General features: G+C 26.8%; 1 protein-coding gene across 2 annotated transcripts; it reads right to left on the bottom strand.

Moving 5' to 3' along the window:
• Positions 1 to 7,835: 7,835 nt before the first annotated feature.
• LOC111318452 (glucose-6-phosphate 1-dehydrogenase, chloroplastic) lies at positions 7,836 to 11,862 on the bottom strand. 2 transcript variants are annotated; one of them, XM_022921341.2, is made up of 10 exons: positions 11,465 to 11,862; positions 10,964 to 11,196; positions 10,727 to 10,821; positions 10,494 to 10,608; positions 9,639 to 9,844; positions 9,407 to 9,556; positions 9,198 to 9,318; positions 8,891 to 9,120; positions 8,590 to 8,790; positions 7,836 to 8,306 (listed from the first exon to the last, which is right to left on the bottom strand). In XM_022921341.2, exons 1-10 carry the CDS (start codon positions 11,649 to 11,651, stop codon positions 8,057 to 8,059), a joined length of 1,788 nt encoding a protein of 595 aa, XP_022777076.1. In that variant the 5' UTR covers positions 11,652 to 11,862; the 3' UTR covers positions 7,836 to 8,056. The 2 variants fall into 2 exon arrangements, with proteins under 2 accessions (XP_022777076.1, XP_022777077.1); XM_022921342.2 differs by having other exon boundaries at positions 10,964 to 11,190.
• Positions 11,863 to 15,880: the final 4,018 nt, after the last annotated feature.

Raw genomic sequence — 15,880 nt, 5'->3', positions numbered from 1 at the left:
TTAACAAATTTTAATCAAAAATTGATCTCGGGATTGATTCATTGTCTGTTCCAATTTCTTTGAATCCTAATCGCTTCAACTATGAGGTGTTTCAAGTTCAAATCATCTCTTAAATTCAAATTATTTCGAATTTATATTTTTTGAGTTTAATCTTTAAGGGCTATTTACCAGACTCTTTTATCTATGATTATTTTTAAGTGCTGCACGATGCATGTGTAAGTTTTATCTTTAAAATTTTATTTTAATAAATAATTTTATAATGATAAATACTAATAATTTAATTTTGATTTTAATATAATATAAGTAAAAATTAATAACTTTTGATATAATTTTGATTTTAATAAACTTTTGATAACCTTCAATACAATTTTGGTAATCTTCATTATTAGCTTGGTAACTTATGATATAATTTTGATAATTATTAATACAATTTTAATAATTTTTTTATAAACTTTTGATAACTCTTAATGTAATTTTAATAACCTTTCGATAACTTATTGCATAGACATATACTTTTAATAATTATTGATAAAATTTGTATCGTTATATATTTAGCAATAGATTCTCGTAAGAAAACACATAATTAGTTCGAGTATAAGATAATTTTTTTTTATAATAATATTATTGTTTTATTCAAATTTAAAATTTTCTCACTAAAGTTTTTATTTAATTGATTCATGATAAGTTTATCCTAACCCCACAAGATGAAATTTCTAACTTTGTTTTTGCTAGTAACTAAGGTTTAATTCCTAATAATTTCAAGTATAAAAAAATTAATCAATTATTGAAAATTAAGTGATCATTGATTTACTATTATGTTATAAATGATTGACTACAATGTATCAATGATATACTATTTCATTATCAATGATTTATTACTAAATTAGCATTGATTTACTATAAGTTTATAAATAATTTACTATTAAATTATTGATAATTTACTACTAAATTACTAATAATTTGTTATAAAGCTATAACTGATTTACTATTAATTTATTAATGATTTACCATAAAGTTATCAATAATTAACTAATTTACTACTAATTTACAATTAATTTATTAGTGATTTATTATTAAGTTATCAATAATTTACATCTAAATTATCAATGATCTACTATTATCTTATTATGCATTTACTGTTATGTTATTATTAATTTATTATTTAGTTTTCGATTATTTACTACAAAATCATCACATTTTTATTATTAAATTAACCATAATTCATTATCAAGTTATATTGATTTATATTAAATTATCCATAATTTATTATTAAATTATTATTGATTAGCTATTAAGTTATTAATAATTAACTACTACTAAGTTATATTGATTTGCTTTTAAATATTTAATTATTAACTACTAAATTATCATTGATTTATTACTAAATTATTTATAGTTTACTACTTAGTTTATCAATTAATTACTATTAAAATGAAATTGATTTATTATTAAGTTACCAATAATTTACTATTAAATTATTATTGATTTATTATTAAGTTATCAATTATTAACTACTAAGTTACTATTTGATTTTTATTAACGTATCATTGATTTACTAATATATTGATACACATTTACAATTATGAAACATGAAATTTAAAAAGTTCATCACTAATAATATATAAGATAATTTTTTTTTATATATAATAACATTATTTTTTGATTGAAGTTTAAAATTTTTCACTAATTTTTTTATTAAATAGATTTATGGCAGAGTTATCCTAGCCCCAATAATAAAAGTTTTGACTTCATTTTTACTAGTAACCAAGGTTTACTTCCTAACAACGTCAATTATAAAAAAGTTATAAACGATTGGCAATTTAATTATCAGTTATTTACTATTAAGTTATCAGTTATTTACTACTAAACTATCAATTATTTATTACTAATTTATGAATGATTTGTCATTAAATTATGAATGGTTTACCATTAAATTATGAATGATTTTCTATTAAATTATTAGTAATTTATCAGTAAGTTATTAATGATTTATTATAAAATTATAACTAATTTATTAATAATTTACTAAAAAATTATCAATGATTAACTAATTTACTACTAAATTATCACTAATTTATAATTAAGTTATTGGTAATTTACTTTTACGTTATTAGTAATTTACTACTAAGTTATCAATTTACTACTAAATTATAAATAATTTGCTATTATATGTTTATATATTTACTATTATGTTATCATTGATTTATTATTCAAGTGTTGATTATTTACTACAAAATTATTATCAATTTACCACTAAATTATTTATAATTCACTACCAAGTTATTACTAATTTATATTAAATTATGCATAATTTACTATTAAGTTATTATTGATTAATTATTATGTTATCGATAATTTACTATTAAGTTTTACTCATTTACTTTTAAGTTTTTAATGATTAACTTTTATATTATCAATTATTTACTACTAATTTATCATTAATTTAATATTTAAATTATTTATGATTCATTACTATCAATTAATTACTATTAAACTGAAAATGATTTATTATTAAACTATCACTAATTTACTATTAAATTATTATTAATTTATTATTAAATTATCAATAATTAATTATTAAGTTATCACTTATTTATTTTTCATTTACTATAAACAAAAAAAAAATCTCTTTTATAATATGTTTATTGTTCATTTAAGACGATTAAAAATTATATTTACAATAATAATTTTTAAACCGTTATGCAAGATTTTTAATATATATTCAGTATTTTTTTATGTATATATAACAAATTGTAATTAAAATTTTATCAAAAATATTTAATCATAAAGTAGTCTCCTAAAAAGAATAAACATAAAATATAACAAGTATTTATTAAAGTTATTCACAAATATTAAAACGAATTTGTTCATACACATAAATGAATCAAATAAATTTTTATTTGTATTCAATTTATTTATTAAATAAATATTAAAGCATTATTTAAAATTATTTATTAAATTTGATAAACAAACAAAAATTAAATATATTTATAAATAATTTTTCAAAAATTTTATTCATTTACACTCAAAAGAAGCCAAATCTGCATTCAAAAAATGCTTTAGACCTTCGGGTCAAATCAGGCTCATCGAGCCACACTGTTTTCAATCAAAAGAACTAAAAACTATTTTCTGTTTATGGTTTCTTCTGGAAATTTCTTTTCTTGTTCTTACCAACTATCAATTTCATTGAAACTAGTTTTTTTTTTAGTTCCAGAATAAGAAAGCATATTTATTGTAAAGCTGAGCAGCATCTCTAATATTAAATTGGATCCACTTCATGTTGTCATGGTCCAAAAGTGAGTGGACCACCTATTTATCTACCCAATTTTGGTCATAGATTTACCGCCATCCATTTATGAGGGTTATCCTTCTCCAACTTACTATCAATTCCTCTGTTCAGCTTCTGGCTCATGGGACTTTGGATTGGGGAATGGATTCGTCTAACATCCGAGGTTAATCTATTATTTGAATTAGAATAAGACACCCAATACATCCGGGCTAATCACCCAAACTATTGCAAAACAGCCTTGCATATAAAATACTTTGAGAAAAAGTTTAAAAAAAAAAAAAAACAGAAGAGAAATATAAGACGAGTAAACTTGTATTATTAAAATATCTATATATATATATATATATATATATATATAATGCAAGAGTAAACACGTGTCAGTCAAGTTCAGATGCGTACAAATGAGAGTAAAAAACCTTTTGTTTATAGTTGAGATCCTCTTATATCAAGATTGAGATTGATCCTATCAATGGCTCTAAAGAGAAACATAAGATAAGAGTAAATGTTACTCAAGTTCAGGTGCATACAAATTAAGGTGAAAAATCTTCTATTTATAGTTGAGGCCTTTTATATTAATAATTGAGATAGATTTTATCGAATGGCTCGTATAGAGTCCAAAAATTACTTCATCGTTCAAGTTTGAACAGGTGGAACTCTATCCTGAAATGTTCCAAGTCTGTCTTCAGCAGTGCCCGCGCGTAGGCCCACCCTTGGGCTCATGCCTAAACCCACACACTTGTATCTGTGCCTAAGCCTGTTTCAAAGTTGAAGAGCCTAATTACCTAACCTGGGCTCTTGAAGCCCTTTGCACACCCATTGAGTCTTGATCCTGCCCCCAAAACCTCAGTTGCACCTTTGGACTTGATCTTTCTCACTGTTTGACTCAATCCCACGTGATTTAGAACTCTACGCCGACTTGGAGAGATCCTCTGGGCCTGATTCATTCCACAAATCGTCACATTTTTTCTCTCATTCTAGCAATGCCGTTATTGTTAAGGGATGTTGCGCCCAAATTGCATGATCCTGTGCACATCGGTTTCATCTCTTACCCCACAAATCAATTTTCTGTCATTTGATCCCATACTTGAATAAATACGCTACACATTCTCTCATAAAGTTGATGAGGGAAATAGTGGCAACGGAGTGCCACGATTGTGTTTGTTATTTGATTGTCATTAAATAGGAACAGCTTTGATATTTGTTTTTTTTTTTTTTTCAGCTTAGCTGGACCTTTCTTGGATCCAATAATAATCAAAATTGACTGTCCTAACTCCTAATTTTGAAATCTGTATATATTGGATTGCCTACTAGCCCTCAGACCTAACCCATCTTGGGCCGGGCCCTTGATAGGATTTTTTAGACCAATTCACGTTTGACCAGACTTAACTTGATTTATGGATATCCGTGCCTTAAAAAATACAGGAGTTCTGGTTTAAAGCCCCTTCTCTCAAATAAATAAGATTAGGGTCTTCCCTTGGCGCCTTTCTAACATTTTCGTCTGCCTACACTGTCATTTGTTCTAGGAACGCCAATGCTCAGAGTTAGGAAGTGAGCAACACAATTTTTTTTCCCTCTTAGCAAGCAAACACTAAGCACTATTGTTCTAATAGTAAGAAGATGAGGCAATTAGCAGTGCAAAATTGACACACATTTGACTAAAGAGCATTAAGTATACCATTGTAAGAATATATTTCATATTGGTCATTCAACTATCACAAAAATCTCAACTGGGTACTAAACTTTAATTTATCCAACAAGATTACTATAATTTGATAAATGTACCAAATCTAGTTACTATAAAGGATTTTTCCAAAAAGTGATAGAAAATTATGTGGCTGTCATGTTAGCTATCATATGAGTTAAACTAGTTTATGGTTGAAGGGAGTGAGAGGAAGAAGAATAAAATTTTTTAGAAAATAAGAGGCCTATATCGTGGTTGACAATGGTGATAGCGACACCTTTTGGTAGCCATAAAGCAAAAGCCTAAAGAGAAAGGAGAAGATCTGTTAAGAGAAATTGTAGAGAAAGAAAGAGAAAAGGGAAAAATAAAAGTGAATTTTTAATGAATATAGATCCCTCCTAGTGAAGATTGATCCCTAACCCTTTAGCGGTAATATATTTTTGAAATACAGCACAAAGGATTGATCCTTCAAGCATAGGGTTGATCTTTTCATGCTTGACACCAAGCAACGGGAAGAAAGTGTCCAAATTCAACTACACTATTCATATTTAATGAAGATCCGATGACTCTAAATCATTTCCAAGTATAAATAGAGCCTTAAACACTATTCACTTAAGGAGACAACAATTGCAAGAGCAATTCATCAACTCTCTAGCATTAAAAAGCATTTAAGTGATTCAATCTTCAAATTCTTCATTCCTTGCATTTAATCTCATTAATTGTCTCTCACTGTGCCAAACAAATACTTAGCCTTTGTAAGGTATTAAATTTGCAAAAAATGTCGCTTACCAAATTAATTTTTTAAATTTAAAGGGAGTGAATCTTTTGAGTGAAATTAGTAAAGATTTGGGTAGAATCTTAAGGGTTTGAGTTGTAATTGTAAAGGTTATGCCTTAATCTTGGAAATGTAATTGTAAAGATTAAAGAATGGTGGATTTAACACCTTTGGCGAGAAAAGCTAAGGGAGAAAATATAAGTATTTTTAGAATAAAATCAAATTTTTATAAATTTTTGTATTTGATCCTTTATCTCTTTCTCTTTAAATTGTTTAAGTTGTTTATATTGCTGTCTTATCAATTTTTCATTAAGTCTCACACTTGATTAAAAATAGTTGAAAATTTCTAAATAACCCCCTTTTGGTTAATGAAATCCTTGAGCAAACACTTATATCAGAGTTTTGAACTCTTTTTAAGGTCTAAAAATAATGATCCTAGCTCAATTTGAATATTGTGTTAGATTAAGTGAGTTGCAATATACGTGTAAATTGTGGTTTATTGTATTTGAGAAAACACTCGTTGTCAAGCCCTTAGATAAAAAAAAAAAAAAATACATTCTAAAAGTTCTTTGGTTATATTTTTATAAAATATTTTTACAATAGACTACATTTTATCTTATCTTAAAATCGTAATCTATGTTAATTTTACTGAAATCCTTTAGTTTTTGTTTTAAAAACATAATCTCTGTTGAAATTATACAATTTTAAAAATTAAATTTTCTTATAATATATCAACAAAATTACATTTTTTTAATCTAAAAAATAGTCTTTGTTAACAAAGATAGTGTAAAATTTTATAATTTCAACAACGATTAAATTTTTTTAATAAAAATTATATTTTTATTTAAAAGTTTGTTAACAAAAATACGTTTTTTTTCTTCGTCCGCCAAAGCTAACATTGTTGTTTATATTTTGCTCTCAACTTTATTCTTCAAAATCATTGAATGAATGTAGTTTATTTTAGGGTTTCTTTCAAAGGCTTTACGTCAACATCGTGGAGCAAATGTATTCATCCTACACACTTATTTTTGGGTGCTACAAAGGAAGGTAAGGGTCTCGTGAAGATTTGAGCCTAAGTATGATCATTAAGTAGCGTGCAGTTAATAAAATATTACGTTTTTATTTTAAAAATAAAATCTTTATCGAAGATAAATAAAAAAAAATTACTTTTCTTATGAAATCTAAAAAAAAAATCAAGGAGTGAAAGGTTTCTAATTCTTCTTATTTTTCCCAATTTTAACCCGATTGAGAATATAAAATTCTTGACGTGAAAAAATTTTCCTAACTAAATTATCAAAAATTAAGATTCCAAAAAAAATATTAAATTTTACCAACCAAACGACCTTTTAATAATTCCTTTCCAAATACAAGAGCTGGTGTGTTTAGGTTTAGCCTGAATTATAGAAGAATATGGAAAGTATTTTAGCTTTTAGAACTTGAGCCCAAACACTATTAGGATTAGTGAACAATCTCCAAACCAATTTTGAAATTAAAGCTGTTAGTATGACATTTCCATCTGTCATTTTTCAACGTTTTAAGCATCTTTGTACCTTCAAAAGGAATCCTTACAAGTCCTCTAATCCGTTCTTTGTGAGGTGTGTTTCAATCAAGTTTTTACCAAACTTCTCATTTTAAGAATCAAAATTACCCAAACCACACCTTGCCTTCTTACTTTTACAAATTTTAACGAGGCAGTGAAGAATTCAAAGATTTGATTTTATCTCAAAATTTAACTCAATTAATTTATTTAATCACTTTTAATATTAAATAAATCTAAAATTCCAATACCAACAACTACAATTACTTTTTTTATTCTTAAAATACTCTTAAACTAAGATATCTTTTGTTAAAAAAAATTCTTAAATTACAATTTTTTTATAAAAAAAAAAAAATGATTCGCTTCTGTCATAAAGAATCCAAACTCGGCGTCCTGGCCCCATGGTTTATTATTTCGGTTTTGCTTTTTTGCTTTTGAAAGAAATAAAATAGGCAAACAAGAAGGCAGGGAGTGAGCGGCGGGGGAGTCTTCTAGCCAACCTATTTCCTTGGGAATTTTATGCTTTTAGCAAAATGATATCCCTGCAAAAGTATGAATTCAAATCACAATTTTAATGGAACGGGGGGGCAATCCTCCTCTTCCTTGTTGATTACATTTGCTTACACAACTGCTAGCTCCTAGCTAATTTGGCCACCATATTGATAAATAAAACGTAAATTTCTAACCTCGTAAAGGCTAAAAGTTTTCAGCACCCTTATAGCAAAGCTTCCCGTTCTACTATTCCCAAGTCGATAGCACTGCTGAAATTTACCCTCACTGCTCCACACCAAGATCACCCCACCGAACATTGTATCTCGCTGCAAGATAATGAGCCCCAACAGGGCCACGGCTTCCATACGGATAGTATTCAGGTATAATTTTTTTCACTTCCAGTTCTGCCAAAACTGGAGTGAAGAGTTCCCAGGCTGCATCCAGCTCATCACTTCGGATAAACAGCCTCCTCTCACCCTCAATTGCATCCAGTAGAAGCCTCTCATAGGCATCAGGGATCTCTTTTGAATATCTACAACCAACATTCCAGTAAGTTCAGTTTGGAATTTGATTTTTTTATTTATTAAAATAGTCACCAAAGCAAACACTAAATTAGTTGATGTAGGGACTTTTTTTTGGCTCAAATGAAGTGTTGTCAAATTAATAACAAGAAATGTACAACCTGGATGAGCTTCTAGCTCAACATCTTTAAACAGTAAAAGCAACTACATATAACATTTCATCCATATACTTAACCAAACAGATTATATAGCTAGAAACAGTGAAAATTTTGAAAAAGCAATTTTAAAGTTTACCTAGCAGCATAATGAAGGTTTAGGTTACTGCGGTCCAATCTCATCCCCAATCCAGGGACCTTGTTATTGATCTTCAAATAAATAGCTTCATCTGGTTGCACTCGAATGACAAGCTCATTTGTGGCTCGATCAAGATCAGTTCTAAAATTTCGGTTATATAAATTGCCAGGAACATGCCTGAACTGTACCCTTATCTCTGCCCTGGATAGGTGAAAGAAATCTAAGTAGCAGGCATGTATTAAATAATCCAATGCTAGATAGAATCTACACTAATTCAAATTTCTTTATCAATTCCATTTACCTCTTATTGTGTAATGCTTTTCCTGCTTTCATCAGAAAAGGCACGCCATCCCATCTTGCATTGTCTATGAAAAGAGCAGCAGCTGCAAAAGTTGGGGTCAAGCTACCTTTGGGAACAGTCTTGTCATCAGTGTAAGCGGGGTAAGTAACTCCTCCTTTATTGTGGCTCTTGTACTGTCCTATAACTACATTTTCAAGCTGCAATGGCCTCATTGACCGCAATACCTTAACCTGAAACCCATAAAGCAGTTTAGTTAATACATGCATATAAAAAGACAAGATCATGCTAATAGCCCACATCACGTTACCTTTTCATTTCTAATATCCTCAGCATCCAAACTTACAGGGGTTTCCATAGCAAAGAGAGCAAGTATTTGAAGTAGATGATTCTGCATTATATCTCTAATTATTCCATAATGGTCAAAATACCTAGATAACCAACAACAGAAGCAAAAAGTTAGAAGTCTTACACAGAGTTTTAGTTCAAAAGTAAAAACAGAAAAAGATGGAAGATTACCCTCCGCGTCCTTCAGTTCCAAAATCTTCAGAGAATATCAGCTGTACATTTCTTATATACTGCCTTGACCACAAGGGTTCAAAAATAAGATTAGAGAACCGGAGAACAGATAGATTTTCCACAAGTTCCTTTCCTAGATAATGGTCTATCCTGCAAAAAGAATATCAATCGGATCAGATTGCAGTTCACATTCTTTGCAAATCAAGCACCAATATGGGCACGAAAACTCCACCTGAATATTTGATCCTCTGCTAGGTACTGCTTCAGAGCTTTTGTCAATGCAGCAGAAGATTCTGAATCTCGACCAAAAGGTTTCTCAACAATGACCCTGGTCCAACCATTACCAGATGAAGCTGACAAGCTTGCACATTTTACAGCCTCAATAAAAATATTTGGAGGGATAGATAGATAAAAGAGGCGATTAGAAACCCTCCTACCCTGCACGAGCAGTTTCACATCATCAAAGAGAATTGAATTCTCAAATTATGAAAAGAACCATTAAAATAATTCTATCCACCCAAAGAAAATTATAATAGGGTACAAGCAGATCCTCCTACGCTACTAGATTTTAAAGAAAAAGAATTCTTAAATGAAACATGTAAAATACTTATTGCAACCCCATACCTGGAGTGCATTAGCTCAATAAATAGACAGTCTTGTGGGAATATTATGATGGCACCATTTTCACAAGTTCAGATAATACAAAGAATCTCCAGCCATCAATTTCCCAGATAAAAATTAGCAACATAGTTATTAGTCAACTATGGATACTGACTTACATACAAGTACCATCGCTGTTTAATAGAACCAGAGCGAGAATACTTCAAAATATCCAGTTCAAAAAAGTAACTTAAAACTTGAGAAAGTGTTGAACTGCTAGGGCACAAATTCAACTCATCAGTAAAAATGGAGAAATAGGTAAATATTGTGCCCAATGCATTACTCGAAAACTTTGGTCTAAACTCTCAATATGCTTGCCACCAACACATTCAATTTAACAAAGATCACGGACAGCAAGCCAGAATTCACTCACCCCCACAACTGAAATCGTATGAAATTCCAGTTAAATGGATCAGAACCTAATTACCTCATGCTCCTTGAGCTTCTTGTCCAGCTGAGCAAAATTTTCCTGGGAATCATACTGACCAGAGTGGTAGAAACATCTTTTAAGAAATTGTTCCATCTTTTCACCACAGTTTTCCCTGAATTTATATATCAGACTCATTTAAAGTTTTATAAGCAATTAAAAGCCAACATCAAATCCAATTTTGACTGCATGTAAGCTTCAAATGGAAAAAAAAATGATAGAAAAAAGTTCACCTTTTATCAATTCTGCAAGTAAGGGTCTTGCTCACCATATTCCTTAGTTCTGCATCAGTCATCTTACTCCTCGCATAACCATAGACGGTAAAGTGCTGCAACAAAATAAACTCACATTTTTCAGACGTTAATTAAATTACATCATTAACCAGATTAAAGTTTCAAGCAGTTTAGAAGAGAATAATAGAGTGACACTTTTGGACGAATAGTTACAAAGGGGAAAAAGAAAACCTAAACCTTAGGAAGACAGTCTTCATAATAAAGTGCAAAAAGTGCAGGAAATATCTTCTTTTTTGCAAGGTCCCCAGAAGCTCCAACCACTGTGATACTGACAGTTGACTCATTTTCATTGATATCAAAACCTGCTTTCTCATCCCATTCTTTTGAAGACGTAACTGACAACAACTCATCTTTCAATTTCTCCAGACCAGTTTCTTTTTCCACAGTGGTCGCTTTTGTAGCCACTGCACCTATGCATGAAAACCATTTGTGTTACGATATTTAAACTCAAAGTCTAAAGGAAGTTAATAACTTTGTTCATGAAAAAAAAAATCTAAATCAGCCATATAATTGGAATTAAGCTAATTGATAGTGAAGTTAGGCTTTTTTTTCTCAATCATAAACAGAAACTGAAATTTTTGTCCAACATCTTGCCTGTATTCCCGTGTATTTAGAAACAAAACAAGAAAAAATAACAAATTGAAAATGAAAGGAGAGAGACCCAAAAGAAAGACTAACCATCTTGCATGAGCACAGCGTTTTGATAGGAATTTCTTTGAGATTGAAGAAAGACCTTAGCTTTAGCCGGAACAGACAATCTCAGAAAAGAAGAAGAAAAAGAAAAGCGTTGATTTCGCCCTCCATTTATTGATGAAGAATAAGTATATGAATATGAACGACAATGCGTTGCATAAAAGGCTGCCATCTCTCTATTAAAACTCTATGCGGTATAAGCTCTCTTTGTTGAATCAAGAAAAACAAAAACGACAGCAAAAGAATGACAATTTATGTAAAAGAGAAAGAAACGCAAAGATAGAAGAGTCGCAGTTGGAGTTTGAAGGGGAAGACAGAGAGGTTAAGACACCTTCGGAAACATCGAGGGGTAAAACCCTTGAGATCTCCGAAAGGGTATCCACAGGGAGAGAAAGGGAGGACAAAATTACAATTTGATTCCTTTTTATTGTATTTAGTTTTGGTAACAAGGTATTATTTTGAATAAATTATTTTTCAACAATAAGATTGGCTGGATTATTTTAGAGGGCTAGCCCAATATGCTTTTATGAAAGCCAGCCCAAATTTTTAAAGGGCCAAGCCGAATTTTAAACGTTAAGAAACGACTCCCTTTTCTTTTTTTATATCCTAAAATTGTGTATTCTTAACATCTAAAATTTTTATTTTTTATATTTAAAATTATTATTCATGATTATTTTTTATTTTTAACATTAAAAATCATAATTTTATGAAAAATCAATTTAATATTAAGTACATTAACATTAATTTTTTTAATTTCGTGAAAATCAAAAGTCTTAAAGATTTTGAGATTAAGGGAGTATTATTTTTTTAATAAAATTAAAATTTTAATTAAAATTTTATTTAAAATATAAAATTTTAATTAAACATCTAGATGGTAATAAATATACTCTCAATTGGTATTGATTGACCACTAACCATTGTTGTTAGTCACAATGATCAGTGACAATCACGATGTCAAACTAGACTTAAGTAATGATACTGAGCTGTTAAACAATCCAAAAAAATCTTCTAAAAACACTCAACCTCAACCTTAACATTTTCTCAACTAAATAAGAGCTTGAATTCTAAACTTAAGCCAAACTTGATAAATCCTGAAATAATCAATTAAACAAATTTGAAAAGTAGAGTGCTTTATTAGAAAGAATAAAGTTAGAGCCGTAAGGAAAGGCCATCAGTCATTTGAAGGCTGAAAAAACAATCAAATGAGATTTGAAGGCGGTAAAAACACCAATCCGAATTGCAATACTGCAATCGAACTTTCTAAGAATAAATATACTACAGATAGAAACAACAGGTTTCCCTTCAATTTCCCCATAATTTTGTTTACCTTCCATTTCTCTAATTCAAAATTCAGTTTCAAGTATTTAGCACTTTTCCCTGTGTGAAACAATTAAGTTGGAGAGTCTAGGCATGTAATTGGCTACTTGAATTCGGAAGCCTTGTTTTAGTGCGGAGCAGTTGGATATGGCGGGCCCAGTTCCTTGGTCGTCTTCCCTCGTCTAAAGCAGCCTACCACAATTTAGAGTTAAACATTGCATACCAATTAAAGGATATTAGATTTATTTTTTAATTTTTTAATTTATTAATTGAAGAAATATTAAATAGTTAATATTATTTTATTCTAAATAAATTTATATAAATAAAATAATTATTTTATGACAAATAAGATATTAAAATGATTTAAAATAAATAATTGTTTAAATAATTATAATTATTTAAATTTATTAGATAAACAAATTTATTTTATAAATTTTTTACTTATTAATCTTTGAAATATTAATAAATTATTATTATTTTATTCTAAATAAATTTATACGAACAAAAATAATTGTTTTAAGACATATCAAAATGTCATAACAATTTGAAAAATATAATTGCTTTAAAAGTTATCACTATTTGAATTTATTCAATGAATAAATTTATTTTCTAAATTTTTTATTTATTAATTTTTAAAATGTTAATAGCTTAGTATTATTTTATTTTAAATAAGTTTGTCTAAATGAAAATAATTATTTTATGACAAAAGAATAGATAATAACAGTTTGAGTCAAATAAATTCGAATTTTCTTAGTAAATATATTAATTTTTAAATCTTTAACTTATTAATTTTTTGTATATTTATAAATTAGTATTATTTTATTCTGAATAAATTTGTATAAATGAAAATAATTATTTTATAATAAAACAAAAGGTAATAATGATTTAAAAAAGATAATTATTCAAATAATCATAATTAGTTGAACTTATTCGACAAACAGATTTATTTTTGAAACTTTTTACATATTAATTTTTGAAATATTAATAAATTAGTATTATTTTATTTGAAAAAGCTTTTATAAATAGAAATAATTATTTTATAATAAAACAAAACTTTTAGAGCAATATAAAATAGATAATTGTTCAAATAATCATAACTATTTAAATTTATTTGGTAAACAAATATATTTTATAAATATTTTACTTATTAATTTTTAAAATATTAATAAATTAATATTATTTTATTTCGAATAAACTTGTATCAACAGAAATAATTGTTTTATAACAAAACAAAATGTTATAACGATTTTAAAATAAATAATTGTTCAAATAGTCAAATTAGTTGAACTTATTTGGTAAACAGATTTATTTTTTAAACCATTTACTTCTTAATTTTAAAACAATTAACAAATTAGTATTATTTTATTTCGAAAATGCATGTATGAATAGAAACAATTATTTTATGATAAAACAAAAAATTATAATTATATGAAGTCATACCTATTTAAACTTGTTCAATAAATAGATTTATTTAACAAAATATCATAACAAATTGAAGTAGATAATTATTCAAATAATCATAATTTGTTGAATTTGTTTGGTAAACAAAATAATTTATTAAATCTTTTACTAATTAATATTATAAATATTAATAAATTAGTATTATTTTATTATTAATAAACTTGTATAGACATAAGTAATTACTTTATAACAAAACAAAATATTATAACGATTTGAAATAGATAATTGTTCAAATAATCATAGCTATTTGAACATATTCGATTAATAGATTTATCTTTTAAATTTTTTACTTATTAATTTTTTAAATATTAATAAATTAGTATTATTTTATTTCAAATAAATTTTATGAACGAAAATAATTATTTTATGATAAAATAAAATATCATAGCTATTTAAAATAATTAATTATTTAAAATAGTCATAACTATTTGAATTTATTTGATAAACAGATTTATTTTTTAAATCTTTTAATTATTAATTTGTAAAATATTAATTAATGTTATTTTATTCCAAATAAAGTTGTATGAATAGAAACAATTATTTTATAACAAAACAAAAAGTCATATTGATTTAAAATAAATAATTATTGAAACAGTCATAACTAATTAAATTTATTCTTGAACAGATTTATATTTTAAATTTTTTACTTATTAATTTTTGGAATATTAATAAATTAGTTTTATTTTATTCCTAATAAATTTGTATGAAAAAAATAAATTTTTTATGATAAAACAAAAAGTCATAACGATTTGAAATAAATAATTGGTTTACAAGTAATAATTATTTAAACTTATTCAATAAACATATTTATTTTTTAAATCTTTTACTTATTAATCTTCAGAATATTAATAAATTAGTGTTATTTTATTCCAAAAAACTTGTATAAATAAAACAATTATTTTATAACAAAACAAATGTCATAACAATTTGAAATAGATAATTGTTCAAATAGTGATAAATATTTGAACTTATTTGATAAACATATTTATATTTTAAATCTTTTAATTATTACTTTTTGAAATATTTATAAATTAATATTATTTTATTTCAAATAAGTTTGTGTGAACAAAAACAATTGCCTTATAACAAAGCAAAATATTATAACAATTTAAAATAAATAATTATTCAAATTGTCATAATTATTTGAATTTGTTCGGTGAACATATTTACTTTTTAAATCTTTTACTTATTTGTTTTTCAAATATTAATAAATTAAGTTTATTTTATTCAAAATATGTTTGTATGGACAATATTAATTATTTTATGATGTTAGCTTTATAGGTTATATGGTGATCCAAGATGGGGGATGAATTAGATTTCTCCAAATTTTTTTCAAACAAATGATTTCAATATAGTTGAATGAAAATTAAAACAATAAGCACTTTTGATGAAAATATAAAGCAAACAATAACAATTAATGAATCTAAAATCAAATATAAACAACAATAAATTGTAATGAGATATGGATAGAAAAATCAAACACAATGATTTATAGATGTTCGGTCATTCTTCACAAGGTACCTACGTCTTATCTTCTTGGTTGTCCACACCAAGGCTTCAATCCACTATTCTTGAATTGAAAATACAACCTATCTTTTTCTTTCAAAAGCTTAAGATAGAAAC

The sequence above is a fragment of the Durio zibethinus genome, chromosome 2, assembly GCF_047325235.1.
Source record: "Durio zibethinus cultivar Kanyao isolate XHJ-2024 chromosome 2, ASM4732523v1, whole genome shotgun sequence".
In the NCBI taxonomy this organism is placed as follows: domain Eukaryota; kingdom Viridiplantae; phylum Streptophyta; class Magnoliopsida; order Malvales; family Malvaceae; genus Durio; species Durio zibethinus.
Note: the sequence above shows the minus strand (reverse complement) of the source record. Positions and strands in the feature narration are given on the sequence as shown.